The sequence below is a fragment of the Staurois parvus genome, unplaced genomic scaffold, assembly GCF_062004578.1.
Source record: "Staurois parvus isolate SC_StPar_1 unplaced genomic scaffold, SC_StPar_1.0 ptg000397l, whole genome shotgun sequence".
Classification (NCBI taxonomy): domain Eukaryota; kingdom Metazoa; phylum Chordata; class Amphibia; order Anura; family Ranidae; genus Staurois; species Staurois parvus.
Genome location: NW_028318193.1, coordinates 587,200 through 604,963, shown reverse-complemented (window position 1 = coordinate 604,963; position 17,764 = coordinate 587,200). Strand labels below are relative to the sequence as shown.

Genomic DNA, 17,764 nt, shown 5'->3' with positions numbered 1-17,764 from the left:
CCGGTAACTGTAAGCAAGGTAATAAAGTAAAACAGCTAAATACTATAAATTAAAAGTATGTAGTCAACACTTCAGAATTTTGAGACTTTTCAGCAAATAAACCATGAAGATCTCTCACCAAAATTATTATGTTTTTTATATGGCCACACAGGTTACAGTTTCATTGTACAATGTTTGTACAATTATCTTTACATGTGTCAAATGCCTACCCTAATAATACATTACATTTAAACTGATTGGGGTTGATTTATTAAAGGCAATTAGGCTATCCACCTTGTACGTGGACTTTCTCTTACCTTAATGAATGAGGTGAAGCTCTGATGACTTCAATCATCCAATCATGTGCAAATAAAATTACTTTTTGTGTGAACAGCCTATTTGCCTTTACTAAATCAATCCCAACAGGTTTCTTTGCAATAAAAAGAATTTTGCTCACAGGTCTTTCACTTCAGGGCTAATAGGATCAAATAAAGTGTCTGTGTTGACATAGGACTGTGTGGTGGAACAAAGATTAAGCTTTGGGACTCTATGCCAATATATGGGAATACACATATATTGATTAAAGGATCTTGAAGATATTTTCCCTTTTCTCTCTATTGACTTTTATGAAAAATAATCTGGGTGGCTATTTTGGTATCCTCCTATATTTTGAATTGATGGCCTTTTGTGCACTGAGGCTCCCCTCTACCTCTGTGGAAATAAATGGTTCACTTTAATGATGCACTTTTAATGTATGTGCACACAGATTGTTTTAAGAATCTGTTCAACCACTTGGGTAATATATTGTTAATGTGCTCCTGAAGAACATAATGTGTGTTCAAGCAGTTGAGCCTTTTAGGTGTAAAATTAATTTGAGCCATTGTGTGGGCATACCTTTGAACCTTTGGTTTGAACATGTTGACATAGTTGCTTTATATGTCTATTTTTACCGTTTGTATAATAAAATAATATAGTTTAAATATATGTAGTCAGAGAATGTGGTACCAGAATTCTCTTTACTGGTGCCCTAAAAAATCCTTGGCTACCCATTTCTTTTAAGTTTAGTTTGCAAAATATAGGATGTAGGCATCTCATTGGTAAATACTCTCTCCTCTTTAATTAATACTAATAGAACTTAATTGTGTTGATAGCTTTGATTGGTCACAGTGGTCACATGGTACAGACAGGGCCAATAACAGCCCATCTGTACCATGTGATGAGCTTTGGCAAATTACAGGTAGTCACAATAAAAGCCTGAATGAATCAGTTTAATTCAGTAATAATGGTTGTTAATATCAATTAAATACATTGGTATAAGCAATCATAATATGTAAAAAAAACTGCTACTATGGTAACATTGTGGTGATAAACACAGTGAATTTAAAAAAATTGTTAAAAAAAAAACGTATGAAAAAAATAATAGGCACAATTGAAAAACAAAAAAAAAACTAAATGATCATTATTTTTATTTATGCAATTATTTTTACATACTGTCACCAGCCAATGTCCCTGATCACCACTACATCAGTTATATGATAACACTGCACTGGACTGGAGACAATATATATACCATAGTTTGTGGACTCTATAACTTCCCTGCTTAACCTGCTAGAACTTTTCCTGCTTAACTATATAAACTAATTTGGGTTATTTTCACCAACGAAATGTAGCAGAAAACATTTTGACCTAAATTTATGAATAAGGTTATTTACATGTTTTATAACAGAAACAAAGGAAAATGCATTTTTTTCCGAAAAGTTATAATTATGTAATTTATCAAAAACTAAAAAAACATTGGTGATTAAATACCAACAAAGAAAGCTCTATTTGATTGAAAAAAAAAATATAATTGTTTTGGGGTACAGTGTTGCATGACCGCGAAGTAAGACAATGCTGAAAACTTAAAATTGGCCTGGGCAGGAAGGGGGTAAAAATGTCCACTATTGAAGTGGTTTAAAGTCCCATACACTCATTATATGTTTTTTCTGTGGATATATACAAAAATCAAGCTTTTTAACTTTGCATTGATCTTTATTTCTTAGACAAAAAAGAGGAGAAACAGAAAAAGCAGCCAAAAGAGCTAAAGAAAGGTAGATGCCACAATGTTTATTATGCTTTTACTCTACATAGTTCATGTATTGCAACACTATTGAGATAATATAAATTTATTCTTAGAAATACAATTTTTGTTGTGTTTTCACAAAATGTTCATTATCACAACTGATTGCTACATACTAACAAAAATTCTTTTCAGAAACTCCAGTTCAAAAGCAAGAAAAACCAGCAGAAATCAAAAAAGGTAAGCTTCCAATTATTCTGTTTACATACTTTTTATATAACATAAAATATATAATCAACAGCATTGCTTTTGTCATCTCTTGGGGTTTTTATGTACAGGTAGTGAGATCCCAGTGTCAAATATCATAGGAAATCTCCACACAACAAAGGGATACAAGTCATGAAATAAACCCTAGGAGGCCCAGCACTATATAGTTAAACAAAATAGCTTTCTCCAAGGATTTGAACATCTATCTTTCATTTTCAAAGCCTAACTGTACAAGCTGAAGATAGAAGCTGATTGGTTACTTTGCACATCTGCTCCAGATTCTGTCTGCTACAGTTTTGATAAATTCCGCACAATATGCTTTCTTTGCTGAGTGTCCCAATGCTTTCAGCATAGGAACATATCAGGAAAAGCCAAGGGTAAAGGATTCAACAAAGTATACAAATTGAAACAGCTAGTCAACAACAAAGTCAATATACTGTATATATACAAAGGATAAAATAATTTACTAATAAATAATCTAATTATATTTAGAGAAGAAACCAGAAAAATAAAAGGACCTGAAAAAGGTTGATACCATAATATATAAGATCCATTCATCTATCCAAATGTTCAGTGTCTGACAACCCCCTCTATCAATAACGCCACTGGTTTTCATTTGTCCCAATGCATACATTTCAAAATATAACCAGCATGCACAGCCATCCACAACTCTGCCCCCAAATACATCACCAGCCACATTTTAAAATATCACCTAAACTGTTCTCTTTGCTCACCTCCCTCTTGATCTCTAGCCCCCTTGTCACATTCAAAGCTTATCTACAGGACTTCTGCAGACCATCTCCTTCCTATGGAACTCCCAACAACAATCAATCTGGATATCCCTTACTCTGTCTGCCTTCAGACAATCCTTGAAAACTCATCACTTTAGAGAAGCCTATCCCACCTCAAACTAATAATTAGAATTTTACTTTATCCATATACCCCCCCCCTCCAGTTATTATCCTTTGTATCAGTTGCTCTTCCATTTTCTAAGCTCTCACAAGCAGGGACCTCCTGAACCTTTTGTACTGAATTGTATTGTAACTGTACTGTTTCACTTTATTTTGTAAAGCACTGCTCAAACTATTGCCAATATTACAATCCTGTATAAAATAATAATAATAATAATAATCATACTAATAATAATTAAAATGAATGTTTTTCTTGTGTTGCAAACCTTTAAATATAACATGGTGCATAGAAATTCTATTTTGATTAAATTTTCATTATATTTGCATTGTCACATATGATTTCTACCTGCTTACTACACATTTATCTTCAGAAACCCCAGTTAAAAAGCATGAGATACCTGCAGAACCTAAGAAAGGTAAGCTTGAAAACTTTTTAATAAGCAGAAAGTTACCTATGAATAGTAAAACATCTGTAATGTTCAAGTAAAATGCCTTGTATGCTAATCAGTAAAATGAAATCCTTTCATATATCATTATTAAATAAAAGAACATTTCATAATTGCAAAGCTAGAATGTTGCTTTATATAAATGTTAAATACATTTCTGTGATACTAACTGTAACAAGTTGATAGTATATAACAAAACTAAAAGAAAAATAATTTAACTTTATACCCATCTATTTATTTTCAGACAAAATAGAAGAAAAACAAGAAAAGATGCCCAAAGAACCAAAGAAAGGTAGACACTAAATACTGTATATGTTATTCAATATTTTAATGGCATGTTTACAATATATTACAATTCCATGAATATAGCATTGCTCAGTACTTAAAAATGATACTTTTCTTTTATTTACAAAAGTTATTGCTGATTGCTGCACACTCGCTTCACATTTATTTTCAGAGATTCCAGTTAAAAAGCAAGAGAAGATAGCAGAACCTAAAAAAGGTAAGCTTGTGAATCATATCATCTGTAATCAAAAGAAGTTTCTTATAAAGGTCAGTCACATTTCTGTCTAGGTGTAATGTATGCTAGCCAACAGAATGCATTCTTTCTATTTTCCAGTATAAATTATAAAAAATGTCAGAAATGATCTATTTCAGAGACATCCAATACTTATAAAACTGTTTTCTTTCTTTTAAAAAGTTTTATACATACTTGTATAATACTGAATCCAAACTAAAACATGAAATGTCATGGATGGTCCTTTATGAAATGCAATATTTGCAATACTAGAATTTTCTTTAAAATTGTCATCCATATTTCTGTATTAATAAAGTGGAACTAAACCCTTTTATCCTTTACAGTCATGGAAGCTGCCATCTTAGACTTTGTTTGCAGTTGTTGTGGTGTTGCACAAGTGATCAGTTATGACAGCAGCCATTTGTATCACTTACTTGTAATAAATTACTTTACATTACTTGTATAAAGGCCAGAGGAACATTAATGTTAAAGCAAAGTGTATTTGTTTACCTATAGACTAGAAGGCTTGTATTTATCACTATTACATTGAAAAACACTATTACATTGCCGTTGATGATCCAATTTGGAGGTGTTTTTTAGCAAAAGGTTTCTTTACAATGCATTACACGTGTATAATACTGAATTTAGCATGATACTAGAATAAAACAAAACTTATATGTCTCACTTATTTAAAACAAATTACTTGAACAGAGACTCCAACTATAAAACCAGACGTTCGAGCAAAGCCAAAAGAAGGTAAGTTATCTAAGAAAGAAATATCAATGTATACATTTAAAAATATACGCAGTATATCCCAAAATAATAAAACATAAATTTGTGTAATATTACATTAACCTTTGTTTTAATTAGACAAAAAAGAGGAAAAACAAGAAGAGGAGCCCAAGGAGCAAAAAAAAGGTTGATTTTGAGAATATTTTTTATGTCATAGATTTTATATATTGTAACACTATGAAATGCAATATTACTTTATAGTTAGAAATTCTGTTTGTGTTGTGTTATAACAACATATGCACTGTCACACTTGATTTCTGCACACTCACTACATATTTATTTACAGGGGCCACAGTGAAAAAGCAAGAGAAACCAGCAGAACCTATGAAAGGTAAGCTTGTAAGTCTTCTCACTTGTAAGTAAGATGGTAATTAAGAAGGATAGGGGAGAATTATTGATTAACCCTGTCACTACCATGGATGTATGGTGTACAGATCTACATTTCAGTTCCCCATACATGGCCAGGTCAGTGCTCCATATGTCGACTGCATTTTCCACTCAGCTATAAGCTCATGGTCCCTTTAGTGACCATTAGAGATGAGCGAATCGAAGTATCCGAAGTGGAATTCGAGTCGAATATCGGAAAAATTTCGATTCGTGCCGAATCCGAAAAATAGCCTAATTCGGACGCGCGAATCGAAATTTTTCAGAAAATGGCGGCTGACATGTGCGGCGACGGAGCGGGGATGTCTGGGAAGGCGCGCAGACAAGGCGCGCTGACCCATAATGCATTCCTCAACTACATGTGATCGCATCAGCCTATCAGCAGCCAGCCAGCCAGCACTGTGTAATGGTCGAGCTATAAATAGCGGCCATTTTGGAATTCTTCATTTGCCTGCAGTTATTGAACAGAGGCAGACCGCTCTGTACTAGGGACAGGGACAGAGTTAGGGCCACAGAAACGATAATTGGGGACAGAGAAAAGTTACTTAGGGACAGAGAACCATTACTCAGGGACACAGACTTGTTAATGAGGGCCACAGAATCGTTATTTAGGGACAAAGAAACGCTAGTTAGGGCCACAGAATTCATAATCAGGGACAGACAGAATTGTTACTCAGTGCCAGAGAATTGTTACTTAGGGCCACAGAAACGTTATTAGGGCCACAGAATTGTTACTCAGGGACAGACAGAATTGTTACTGAGTGCCAGAGAATTGTTACTTAGGGCCACAGAAACTTTAATTAGGGCCACAGAATTTTTACTCAGGGACAGACAGAATTGTTACTGAGTGCCAGAGAATTGTTACTCAGGGACAGACAGAATTGTTACTGAGTGCCAGAGAATTGTTACTTAGGGCCACAGAAACTTTACTTAGGGCCACAGAATTTTTACTCAGGGACAGACAGAATTGTTACTGAGTGCCAGAGAATTGTTACTCAGGGACAGACAGAATTGTTACTGAGTGCCAGAGAATTGTTACTTAGGGCCACAGAAACTTTACTTAGGGCCACAGAATTGTTACTCGCACAGACACAGAATTGTTACTCGCACAGACACAGAATTGTTACTGAAGGCCACAGAACTGTTACTTAGGGCCACAGAATTGTTACTCGCACAGACACAGAATTGTTACTCGCACAGACACAGAACTGTTACTGAGGGCCACAGAACTGTTACTTAGGGCCACAGAATTGTTACTCGCACAGACACAGAATTGTTACTCAGGGCCACAGAACTGTTACTTAGGGACAAAGAAACGCTAGTTAGGGCCACAGAATTCATACTCAGGGACAGACAGAATTGTTACGGAGTGCCAGAGAATTGTTACTCTGGGCCACAGAAACTTTACTTAGGGCCACAGAATTTTTACTCAGGGACAGACAGAATTGTTACTGAGTGCCAGAGAATTGTTACTCAGGGACAGACAGAATTGTTACGGAGTGCCAGAGAATTGTTACTCAGGGCCACAGAAACTTTACTTAGGGCCACAGAATTTTTACTCAGGGACAGACAGAATTGTTACTGAGTGCCAGAGAATTGTTACTCAGGGACAGACAGAATTGTTACGGAGTGCCAGAGAATTGTTACTTAGGGCCACAGAAACTTTACTTAGGGCCACAGAATTGTTACTCGCACAGACACAGAATTATTACTCGCACAGACACAGAACTGTTACTGAGGGCCACAGAAACTTTACTTAGGGACAAAGAAACGCTAGTTAGGGCCACGGAATTCATACTCAGGGACAGACAGAATTGTTACGGAGTGCCAGAGAATTGTTACTCAGGGCCACAGAAACTTTACTTAGGGCCACAGAATTTTTACTCAGGGACAGACAGAATTGTTACTGAGTGCCAGAGAATTGTTACTCAGGGACAGACAGAATTGTTACGGAGTGTCAGAGAATTGTTACTCAGGGACAGACAGAATTGTTACTGAGTGCCAGAGAATTGTTACTTAGGGCCACAGAAACTTTAATTAGGGCCACAGAATTTTTACTCAGGGACAGACAGAATTGTTACGGAGTGCCAGAGAATTGTTACTCAGGGACAGACAGAATTGTTACTGAGTGCCAGAGAATTGTTACTTAGGGCCACAGAAACTTTACTTAGGGCCACAGAATTTTTACTCAGGGACAGACAGAATTGTTACTGAGTGCCAGAGAATTGTTACTCAGGGACAGACAGAATTGTTACTGAGTGCCAGAGAATTGTTACTCAGGGCCCCAGAAACTTTACTTAGGGCCACAGAATTTTTACTCAGGGACAGACAGAATTGTTACTGAGTGCCAGAGAATTGTTACTCAGGGACAGACAGAATTGTTACTGAGTGCCAGAGAATTGTTACTTAGGGCCACAGAAACTTTACTTAGGGCCACAGAATTGTTACTCGCACAGACACAGAATTGTTACTCGCACAGACACAGAATTGTTACTGAAGGCCACAGAACTGTTACTTAGGGCCACAGAATTGTTACTCGCACAGACACAGAATTGTTACTCGCACAGACACAGAACTGTTACTGAGGGCCACAGAACTGTTACTTAGGGCCACAGAATTGTTACTCGCACAGACACAGAATTGTTACTCAGGGCCACAGAACTGTTACTTAGGGACAAAGAAACGCTAGTTAGGGCCACAGAATTCATACTCAGGGACAGACAGAATTGTTACGGAGTGCCAGAGAATTGTTACTCTGGGCCACAGAAACTTTACTTAGGGTCACAGAATTTTTACTCAGGGACAGACAGAATTGTTACTGAGTGCCAGAGAATTGTTACTCAGGGACAGACAGAATTGTTACGGAGTGCCAGAGAATTGTTACTCAGGGCCACAGAAACTTTACTTAGGGCCACAGAATTTTTACTCAGGGACAGACAGAATTGTTACTGAGTGCCAGAGAATTGTTACTCAGGGACAGACAGAATTGTTACGGAGTGCCAGAGAATTGTTACTTAGGGCCACAGAAACTTTACTTAGGGCCACAGAATTGTTACTCGCACAGACACAGAATTGTTACTCGCACAGACACAGAACTCAGGGACAGACAGAATTGTTACTGAGTGCCAGAGAATTGTTACTTAGGGCCACAGAAACTTTACTTAGGGCCACAGAATTGTTACTCGCACAGACACAGAATTGTTACTCGCACAGACACAGAATTGTTACTGAAGGCCACAGAACTGTTACTTAGGGCCACAGAATTGTTACTCGCACAGACACAGAATTGTTACTCGCACAGACACAGAACTGTTACTGAGGGCCACAGAACTGTTACTTAGGGCCACAGAATTGTTACTCGCACAGACACAGAATTGTTACTCAGGGCCACAGAACTGTTACTTAGGGACAAAGAAACGCTAGTTAGGGCCACAGAATTCATACTCAGGGACAGACAGAATTGTTACGGAGTGCCAGAGAATTGTTACTCTGGGCCACAGAAACTTTACTTAGGGTCACAGAATTTTTACTCAGGGACAGACAGAATTGTTACTGAGTGCCAGAGAATTGTTACTCAGGGACAGACAGAATTGTTACGGAGTGCCAGAGAATTGTTACTCAGGGCCACAGAAACTTTACTTAGGGCCACAGAATTTTTACTCAGGGACAGACAGAATTGTTACTGAGTGCCAGAGAATTGTTACTCAGGGACAGACAGAATTGTTACGGAGTGCCAGAGAATTGTTACTTAGGGCCACAGAAACTTTACTTAGGGCCACAGAATTGTTACTCGCACAGACACAGAATTGTTACTCGCACAGACACAGAACTGTTACTGAGGGCCACAGAAACTTTACTTAGGGACAAAGAAATGCTAGTTAGGGCCACGGAATTCATACTCAGGGACAGACAGAATTGTTACGGAGTGCCAGAGAATTGTTACTCAGGGCCACAGAAACTTTACTTAGGGCCACAGAATTTTTACTCAGGGACAGACAGAATTGTTACTGAGTGCCAGAGAATTGTTACTCAGGGACAGACAGAATTGTTACGGAGTGCCAGAGAATTGTTACTCAGGGACAGACAGAATTGTTACTGAGTGCCAGAGAATTGTTACTTAGGGCCAAGGAAACTTTAATTAGGGCCACAGAATTTTTACTCAGGGACAGACAGAATTGTTACTGAGTGCCAGAGAATTGTTACTCAGGGACAGACAGAATTGTTACCGAGTGCCAGAGAATTGTTACTCAGGGACAGACAGAATTGTTACTGAGTGCCAGAGAATTGTTACTTAGGGCCACAGAAACTTTAATTAGGGCCACAGAATTTTTACTCAGGGACAGACAGAATTGTTACTGAGTGCCAGAGAATTGTTACTCAGGGACAGACAGAATTGTTACGGAGTGCCAGAGAATTGTTACTCAGGGCCACAGAAACTTTACTTAGGGCCAGAGAATTTTTACTCAGGGACAGACAGAATTGTTACTGAGTGCCAGAGAATTGTTACTCAGGGACAGACAGAATTGTTACTGAGTGCCAGATAATTGTTACTCAGGGCCCCAGAAACTTTATTTAGGGCCACAGAATTTTTACTCAGGGACAGACAGAATTGTTACTGAGTGCCAGAGAATTGTTACTCAGGGACAGACAGAATTGTTACTGAGTGCCAGAGAATTGTTACTTAGGGCCACAGAAACTTTACTTAGGGCCACAGAATTGTTACTCGCACAGACACAGAATTGTTACTCGCACAGACACAGAATTGTTACTGAGGGCCACAGAACTGTTACTTGGGGCCACAGAAACGTTAATCAGGGACACAGAATTGTTACTGAGGGCCACAGAACTGTTACTTAGGGCCACAGAATTGTTACTCGCACAGACACAGAATTGTTACTCAGGGACACAGAATTGTTACTCAGGGACACATAATCGTTTAATTAAAGAGTATGTCAGACAACATGCAGAGGAGTGGCAGAGGAGGCAATGTTTTAGGAGCGAGCAGACGTGGCAGCAGAGGAAGGGGTCGAGGCAGCACTATTCGCAGCCAGAGGCCAGTGCTCCCGGTGTCATCCAGCGGTCGTGTCTCCACCGACAACCCTGCCGTCGTCGATTGGTTGGCTCGGTCGTCTTCCTCTTCCCAGGTCACCTCTGACACCTACAGCCAACGGTCGGTGGGTACGTCAGACACAACCGTTAGTTGGCATGGCCCGGGAGCAAGCCCACTGAAATCACGTGTCCTCTACCTGCCCCTGTCCTTTGGTGTTCCCTTACCAAGCGAAGTATCGCATGCTGTGGGCTCAGCCCCACTGTACAGTGAGGAAGAGCTAACAGAGGGCGGTCAGGAACGGGGGGAGACATCCGCCTTTTCAGCAGCCAGGCGAAGAAGTAGTGGCGAGGAGAGTGGCTCGGTAGCCGGTCTAGAGACAGGTCTGTCTCCTGACCCAGACGCAGCCGAGGGGGCTAGTAGTGAGGCGGAGACCCTACTTGATGATGAGGAGGTTGATCGCACTTGGCAGCCTCGTCGTCATCAGGCAATTTCTTCCGCATCATCAGGAGAAGAGGGTGGCAGCTTGGCAGCGAGCAAAACAGTCGGTGGGTTGCCCAGGAGACAGCAGCAGGGTCGCAGCAGTGTCAGTGGAGCCAAACGTCCACGGAGTAGAGCACCAGCTCCACTGCAGCCTACCACCACGGCCAGTAGTGGTGCCGGTGTGCACGGAGGAAGCAGCAGTCAGCCAGTGAGGAGTATCGGGGGCAAAGTTTCCTACTCGGCGGTGTGGCAATTTTTCGTCAAGCCGCCCGAGGAAGTAAACGTAGCCGTATGTCGACTATGTGGCCAGAAAGTCAAGCGTGGCCAGGGGGCCCATGTTGGGACTACAGCGTTGCGGCAGCATATATACCATTTGGTGGCCTGGGAAAACCGTGATAAAGATACGGCGGTTCTGCCCGCCCCAGCCCCCGCTCCATCACCCGCTCCGTTACTTGCTCCGTCACCCGACGTCAATCGCCCTCCATCAGCCAGTCAAGGCTCCAACACCTCTGCTGAGGGGAGTTGTCGCTCGTTGGCATCTTCCGCTCGTTCAGATGCTCCTTCTCCTGCTACTCCTCTTCACGGATTCCGTCAGCAGTCTTTCTTGGAATCCGTTTCCAAGAGACAACAGTTTGCGAGCACGCACCCGACGGTGCAAAAGCTGAACGTCCTCCTGTCCAAGTTGCTGGTGCTGCAGTCCCTCCCTTTCCAAGTGGTGGACTCAGCACCTTTCAGAGAAATGATGGCTTGTGCCGCGCCGCGGTGGAGAGTGCCAAGCCGTCATTTCTTCGCCAAAAAGGCAGTGCCAGCCCTGCATTCACATGTAGAAGACATGGTGGGCCAGTCTTTGAGCATGTCGGTCTCTGCCAAAGTGCACGGCAGCGCCGACGTGTGGAGCTGTAACTATGGTCAGGGACAGTACATGTCATTTACGGCCCACTGGGTGAACGTGGTGCCGTCACAGCCGCACCAGCAACTTGGACAGGTCACGCCGCTTTTGCCTCCACGTTTGCACGTCCTTGGTCCGGCAAAGATGTCCGCCTCTACCACCTCTTCTTCCGCCGTGTCCTCAGCCGCCACCCCCGTGCCAAGTCCCATTACCCGACCGGCATATCACATGTGCAGGGCGCAACGGTGTCACGCTGTTCTGCACCTGGTATGCCTTGGCGAACGTAGTCACACAGGGGAGGAACTTCTGAGTGTAATGAACAGAGAAATCGACAGATGGCTGTCTCCGCGCAAACTGAAAATCGGAACCATGTTGACCGACAACGGAAAGAACATGGTGTCTGCTCTGCGTCAAGGAAGGTTGTGCCATGCGCCATGCATGGCTCACGTGTTCAATCTGGTTGTCAAGCGGTTCTTAAAATCCACCATCCCACTGCAAGACATCCTTAAAATGTCACGTAAACTTTGCATGCATTTCAGCCATTCCTACACCGCAAAGCACACCCTCCTTGAGCTGCAGCGGCAGAACGGAATTCCACAGCATCGCCTGATCTGCGACGTTGCAACAAGGTGGAATTCAACCCTACACATGTTAGACCGCCTTTACGAACAGCGAAAGGCCATCACCGATTTCCTGATGTTACAAGCGGATAAAGGTACTCCCCTGTGTAACTTCGATGTCAGCCATTGGCAGCTCATGCGTGACACCTGCCGCTTGCTCAGGCCCTTTGAGGAGGCCACGCTATTCGTGAGTCGGCAGGACTATGGGATGAACGACGTCATTCCTCTGTTGCACGTCCTTGAACAAATGCTGTTAACAATGGCTGGTCAGGGTGCGGTAGACGTGGCACACAGATCTCAACGCCACATGACCCCTGTGGGGGCAGGACAGGAAGAAGAGGAGGAGGTAGAGGAGGACATTTGTGCTCAGGAATTATTGAGTGAAATGGGTGGTTTTTCCACTCAGCGGACAGGAGTGGAGGAGCAGGAGCATCTGGTAGAGGAGGAGGAGGAGGAGACAGAGGACCCAGACGCACCGTGGCAGTATGCTGTGGAGATGGAGGCAGGGAGTCCCTCGCATTCCTTGGCACAAATGGCCCATAGCATGCTCGGTTGCTTGCGTAGCGACAGCCGAATAATAACCATCAGACAGAGGGATGACTTTTGGCTGTCCACCTTGTTGGACCCTCGCTACCGTTCCAAAATGGTGGCCTTTTTCACACCTGCTGAGAGGGAGGCCAAAATAACGTACTATAAAAACCACCTATGTAGTCAGTTGGTCTCTGCCTTTGTGCGCCAACGTCCATCCTCAGACACTGTGGGCCCTGTGCGCTCGCGTTCCGCTGCCATGGCAGCAGGGGAGGGGTGGGGTGGTAGGAGCAGTGGCAGCTCCACCAGCAGCGGCTGCCTCAGTCTGCAGTCGATGATGAGTAGCTTTCTTCACCAGCGCAGTGAGGAAACTACTAACCAGCCGCAGCAGCAGCAGCAGCATCAGGTGGACCTGGAGCAGGACCTCAAACAACAGGCTTGGGCCTACTTGGACAGCACCCTGCCAACCGAGGTAGACAATCCCCTTGACTACTGGGCAACGAAACTTGACCTTTGGCCCCAACTAGCTGAATTTGCCCTTGAAAGGCTGTCATGCCCGGCCAGTAGCGTGGCATCGGAGCGCGTGTTTAGTGCGGCAGGAGGTATTGTAACTCCGCGGAGGACACGACTGTCCACCCAAAGTGTGGAGAGACTCACGTTTGTGAAAATGAATCAGGCGTGGATTAGTCTGGATTTCAAACCACCAGTTCCTGACACAACTGACTAAATCCGCCATGAATCATGCCTCAAACATGTGCCACTTTGAGGTCTCCTCACACACTGCTGGTGTGTTGAATTTTTTGACATAGGGTGCTGGCAGATTATGGGCCTCCTATAGCTGCTGCCAGGCCCCTAATCTGCCATAGGCCCCTATATACCGCTTCCTCATGCTGCTGCCAGGTCCAGAGTCTCTCATGGGTCCCTGTACGGCCTCCCATTGCTGCTGTCTCCATCGCCACACTCTGCCATGTGCCACTTTCAGGTCTCCTCACACACTGCTGGTGTGTAGAATTTTTTGACATAGGGTGTTGGCAGATTACGGGCCTCCCATTGCTGCTGCCAGGCCCCTAATCTGCCATAGGCCCCTATATACCGCTTCCTCATGCTGCTGCCAGGTCCAGAGTCTGTCATGGATCCCTGTACGGCCTCCCATTGCTGCTGTCTCCATCGCCACACTCTGCCATGTGCCACTTTCAGGTCTCCTCACACACTGCTGGTGTGTAGAATTTTTTGACATAGGGTGCTGGCAGATTATGGGCCTCCCATAGCTGCTGCCAGGCCCCTAATCTGCCATGGGCCCCTATATACCGCCTCCTCATGCTGCTGCCAGGTCCACAGTGTCTCATGCCATGTGCCACTTTCAGGTCTCCTCACACTGCTGGTGTGTTGAATTTTTTGACATAGGGTGCTGGCAGATTATGGGCCTCCTATAGCTGCTGCCAGGCCCCTAATCTGCCATAGGCCCCTATATACCGCTTCCTCATGCTGCTGCCAGGTCCAGAGTCTGTCATGGGTCCCTGTACGGCCTCCCATTGCTGCTGTCTCCATCGCCACACTCTGCCATGTGCCACTTTCAGGTCTCCTCACACACTGCTGGTGTGTAGAATTTTTTGACATAGGGTGCTGGCAGATTACGGGCCTCCCATAGCTGCTGCCAGGCCCCTAATCTGCCATAGGCCCCTATATACCGCTTCCTCATGCTGCTGCCAGGTCCAGAGTCTCTCATGGGTCCCTGTACGGCCTCCCATTGCTGCTGTCTCCATCGCCACACTCTGCCATGTGCCACTTTCAGGTCTCCTCACACACTGCTGGTGTGTAGAATTTTTTGACATAGGGTGCTGGCAGATTATGGGCCTCCTATAGCTGCTGCCAGGCCCCTAATCTGCCATAGGCCCCTATATACCGCTTCCTCATGCTGCTGCCAGGTCCAGAGTCTCTCATGGGTCCCTGTACGGCCTCCCATTGCTGCTGTCTCCATCGCCACACTCTGCCATGTGCCACTTTCAGGTCTCACACACTGCTGGTGTGTAGAATTTTTTGACATAGGGTGCTGGCAGATTACGGGCCTCCCATAGCTGCTGCCAGGCCCCTAATCTGCCATAGGCCCCTATATACCGCTTCCTCATGCTGCTGCCAGGTCCAGAGTCTCTCATGGGTCCCTGTACGGCCTCCCATTGCTGCTGTCTCCATCGCCACACTCTGCCATGTGCCACTTTCAGGTCTCCTCACACACTGCTGGTGTGTAGAATTTTTTGACATAGGGTGCTGGCAGATTATGGGCCTCCCATAGCTGCTGCCAGGCCCCTAATCTGCCATGGGCCCCTATATACCGCCTCCTCATGCTGCTGCCAGGTCCACAGTGTCTCATGCCATGTGCCACTTTCAGGTCTCCTCACACTGCTGGTGTGTTGAATTTTTTGACATAGGGTGCTGGCAGATTATGGGCCTCCTATAGCTGCTGCCAGGCCCCTAATCTGCCATAGGCCCCTATATACCGCTTCCTCATGCTGCTGCCAGGTCCAGAGTCTGTCATGGGTCCCTGTACGGCCTCCCATTGCTGCTGTCTCCATCGCCACACTCTGCCATGTGCCACTTTCAGGTCTCCTCACACACTGCTGGTGTGTAGAATTTTTTGACATAGGGTGCTGGCAGATTACGGGCCTCCCATAGCTGCTGCCAGGCCCCTAATCTGCCATAGGCCCCTATATACCGCTTCCTCATGCTGCTGCCAGGTCCAGAGTCTCTCATGGGTCCCTGTACGGCCTCCCATTGCTGCTGTCTCCATCGCCACACTCTGCCATGTGCCACTTTCAGGTCTCCTCACACACTGCTGGTGTGTAGAATTTTTTGACATAGGGTGCTGGCAGATTATGGGCCTCCTATAGCTGCTGCCAGGCCCCTAATCTGCCATAGGCCCCTATATACCGCTTCCTCATGCTGCTGCCAGGTCCAGAGTCTCTCATGGGTCCCTGTACGGCCTCCCATTGCTGCTGTCTCCATCGCCACACTCTGCCATGTGCCACTTTCAGGTCTCCTCACACACTGCTGGTGTGTAGAATTTTTTGACATAGGGTGCTGGCAGATTACGGGCCTCCCATAGCTGCTGCCAGGCCCCTAATCTGCCATAGGCCCCTATATACCGCTTCCTCATGCTGCTGCCAGGTCCAGAGTCTCTCATGGGTCCCTGTATGGCCTCCCATTGCTGCTGTCTCCATCGCCACACTCTGCCATGTGCCACTTTCAGGTCTCCTCACACTGCTGGTGTGTAGAATTTTTTGACATAGGGTGCTGGCAGATTACGGGCCTCCCATTGCTGCTGCCAGGCCCCTAATCTGCCATGGGCCCCTATACCGCCTCCTCATGCTGCTGCCAAGTCCAGAGTGTGTCATGGGTCCCTGTACGGCCTCCTATTGCTGCTGTCTCCATAGCCACACTCTGCCATGTGCCACTTTCAGGTCTCCTCACACTGCTGGTGTGTTGAATTTTTTGACATAGGGTGCTGGCAGATTACGGGACTCCCATTGCTGCTGCCAGGCACGTAATCTGCCATGGGCCCCCGTACCGACTCCTCATGCTGTGACGTTGCAACAAGGTGGAATTCAACCCTACATATGTTAGACCGCCTTTACGAACAGCGAAAGGCCATCACCGATTTCCTGATGTTAAAAGCGGATAAAGGTACTCCCTGTGTAACTTAGATGTCAGCCATTGGCAGCTCATGCGTGACACCTGCGCTTGCTCAGGCCCTTTGAGGAGGCCACGCTATTCGTGAGTCGGCAGGACTATGGGATGAACGACGTCATTCCTCTGTTGCACGTCCTGGAACAAATGCTGTTAACAATGGCTGGTCAGGGTGCGGTAGACGTGGCGCACAGATCTCAACGCCACATGACCCCTGTGGGGGCAGGACAGGAAGAAGAGGAGGAGGTAGAGGAGGACATTGGTGCTCAGGAATTATTGAGTGAAATGGGTGGTTTTTCCACTCAGCGGACAGGAGTGGAGGAGCAGGAGCATCTGGTAGAGGAGGAGGAGGAGGAGACAGAGGACCCAGACGCACCGTGGCAGTATGCTGTGGAGATGGAGGCAGGGAGTCCCTCGCATTCCTTGGCACAAATGGCCCATAGCATGCTCGCTTGCTTGCGTAGCGACAGCCGAATAATAACCATCAGACAGAGGGATGACTTTTGGCTGTCCACCTTGTTGGACCCTCGCTACCGTTCAAAAATGGTGGCCTTTTTCACACCTGCTGAGAGGGAGGCCAAAATAACGTACTATAAAAACCACCTATGTAGTCAGCTGGTCTCTGCCTGTCTGCGCCAACGTCCATCCTCAGACACTGTGGGCCCTGTGCGCTCGCGTTCCGCTGCCATGGCAGCAGGGGAGGGGTGGGGTGGTAGGAGCAGTGGCAGCTCCACCAGCAGCGGCTGCCTCAGTCTGCAGTCGATGATGAGTAGCTTTCTTCACCAGCGCAGTGAGGAAACTACTAACCAGCCGCAGCAGCAGCAGCAGCAGCAGCATCAGGTGGACCTGGAGCAGGACCTCAAACAACAGGCTTAGGCCTACTTGGACAGCACCCTGCCAACCGAGGTAGACAATCCCCTTGACTACTGGGCAACGAAACTTGACCTTTGGCCCCAACTAGCTGAATTTGCCCTTGAAAGGCTGTCATGCCCGGCCAGTAGCGTGGCATCGGAGCGCGTGTTTAGTGCGGCAGGAGGTATTGCAACTCCGCGGAGGACACGACTGTCCACCCAAAGTGTGGAGAGACTGACGTTTGTGAAAATGAATCAGGCGTGGATTAGTCTGGATTTCAAACCACCAGTTCCTGACACAACTGACTAA

General features: G+C 45.2%; 1 protein-coding gene across 50 annotated transcripts in view; it reads left to right on the top strand.

Annotated features, from left to right (window-relative positions):
* Positions 1 to 17,764, top strand: part of TRDN (triadin) — a 974,263-nt gene that overhangs the window by 646,078 nt on the left and 310,421 nt on the right. For all 50 annotated transcript variants that reach the window (XM_089686429.1, XM_089686384.1, XM_089686382.1 and 47 more), the window contains 8 exons: positions 2,022 to 2,069; positions 2,234 to 2,278; positions 3,588 to 3,632; positions 3,907 to 3,954; positions 4,120 to 4,164; positions 4,891 to 4,935; positions 5,050 to 5,097; positions 5,258 to 5,302. In XM_089686429.1, the coding sequence (XP_089542555.1) occupies positions 2,022 to 2,069; positions 2,234 to 2,278; positions 3,588 to 3,632; positions 3,907 to 3,954; positions 4,120 to 4,164; positions 4,891 to 4,935; positions 5,050 to 5,097; positions 5,258 to 5,302 (369 nt within the window). The remainder of the gene's footprint in view (positions 1 to 2,021; positions 2,070 to 2,233; positions 2,279 to 3,587; positions 3,633 to 3,906; positions 3,955 to 4,119; positions 4,165 to 4,890; positions 4,936 to 5,049; positions 5,098 to 5,257; positions 5,303 to 17,764) is intronic.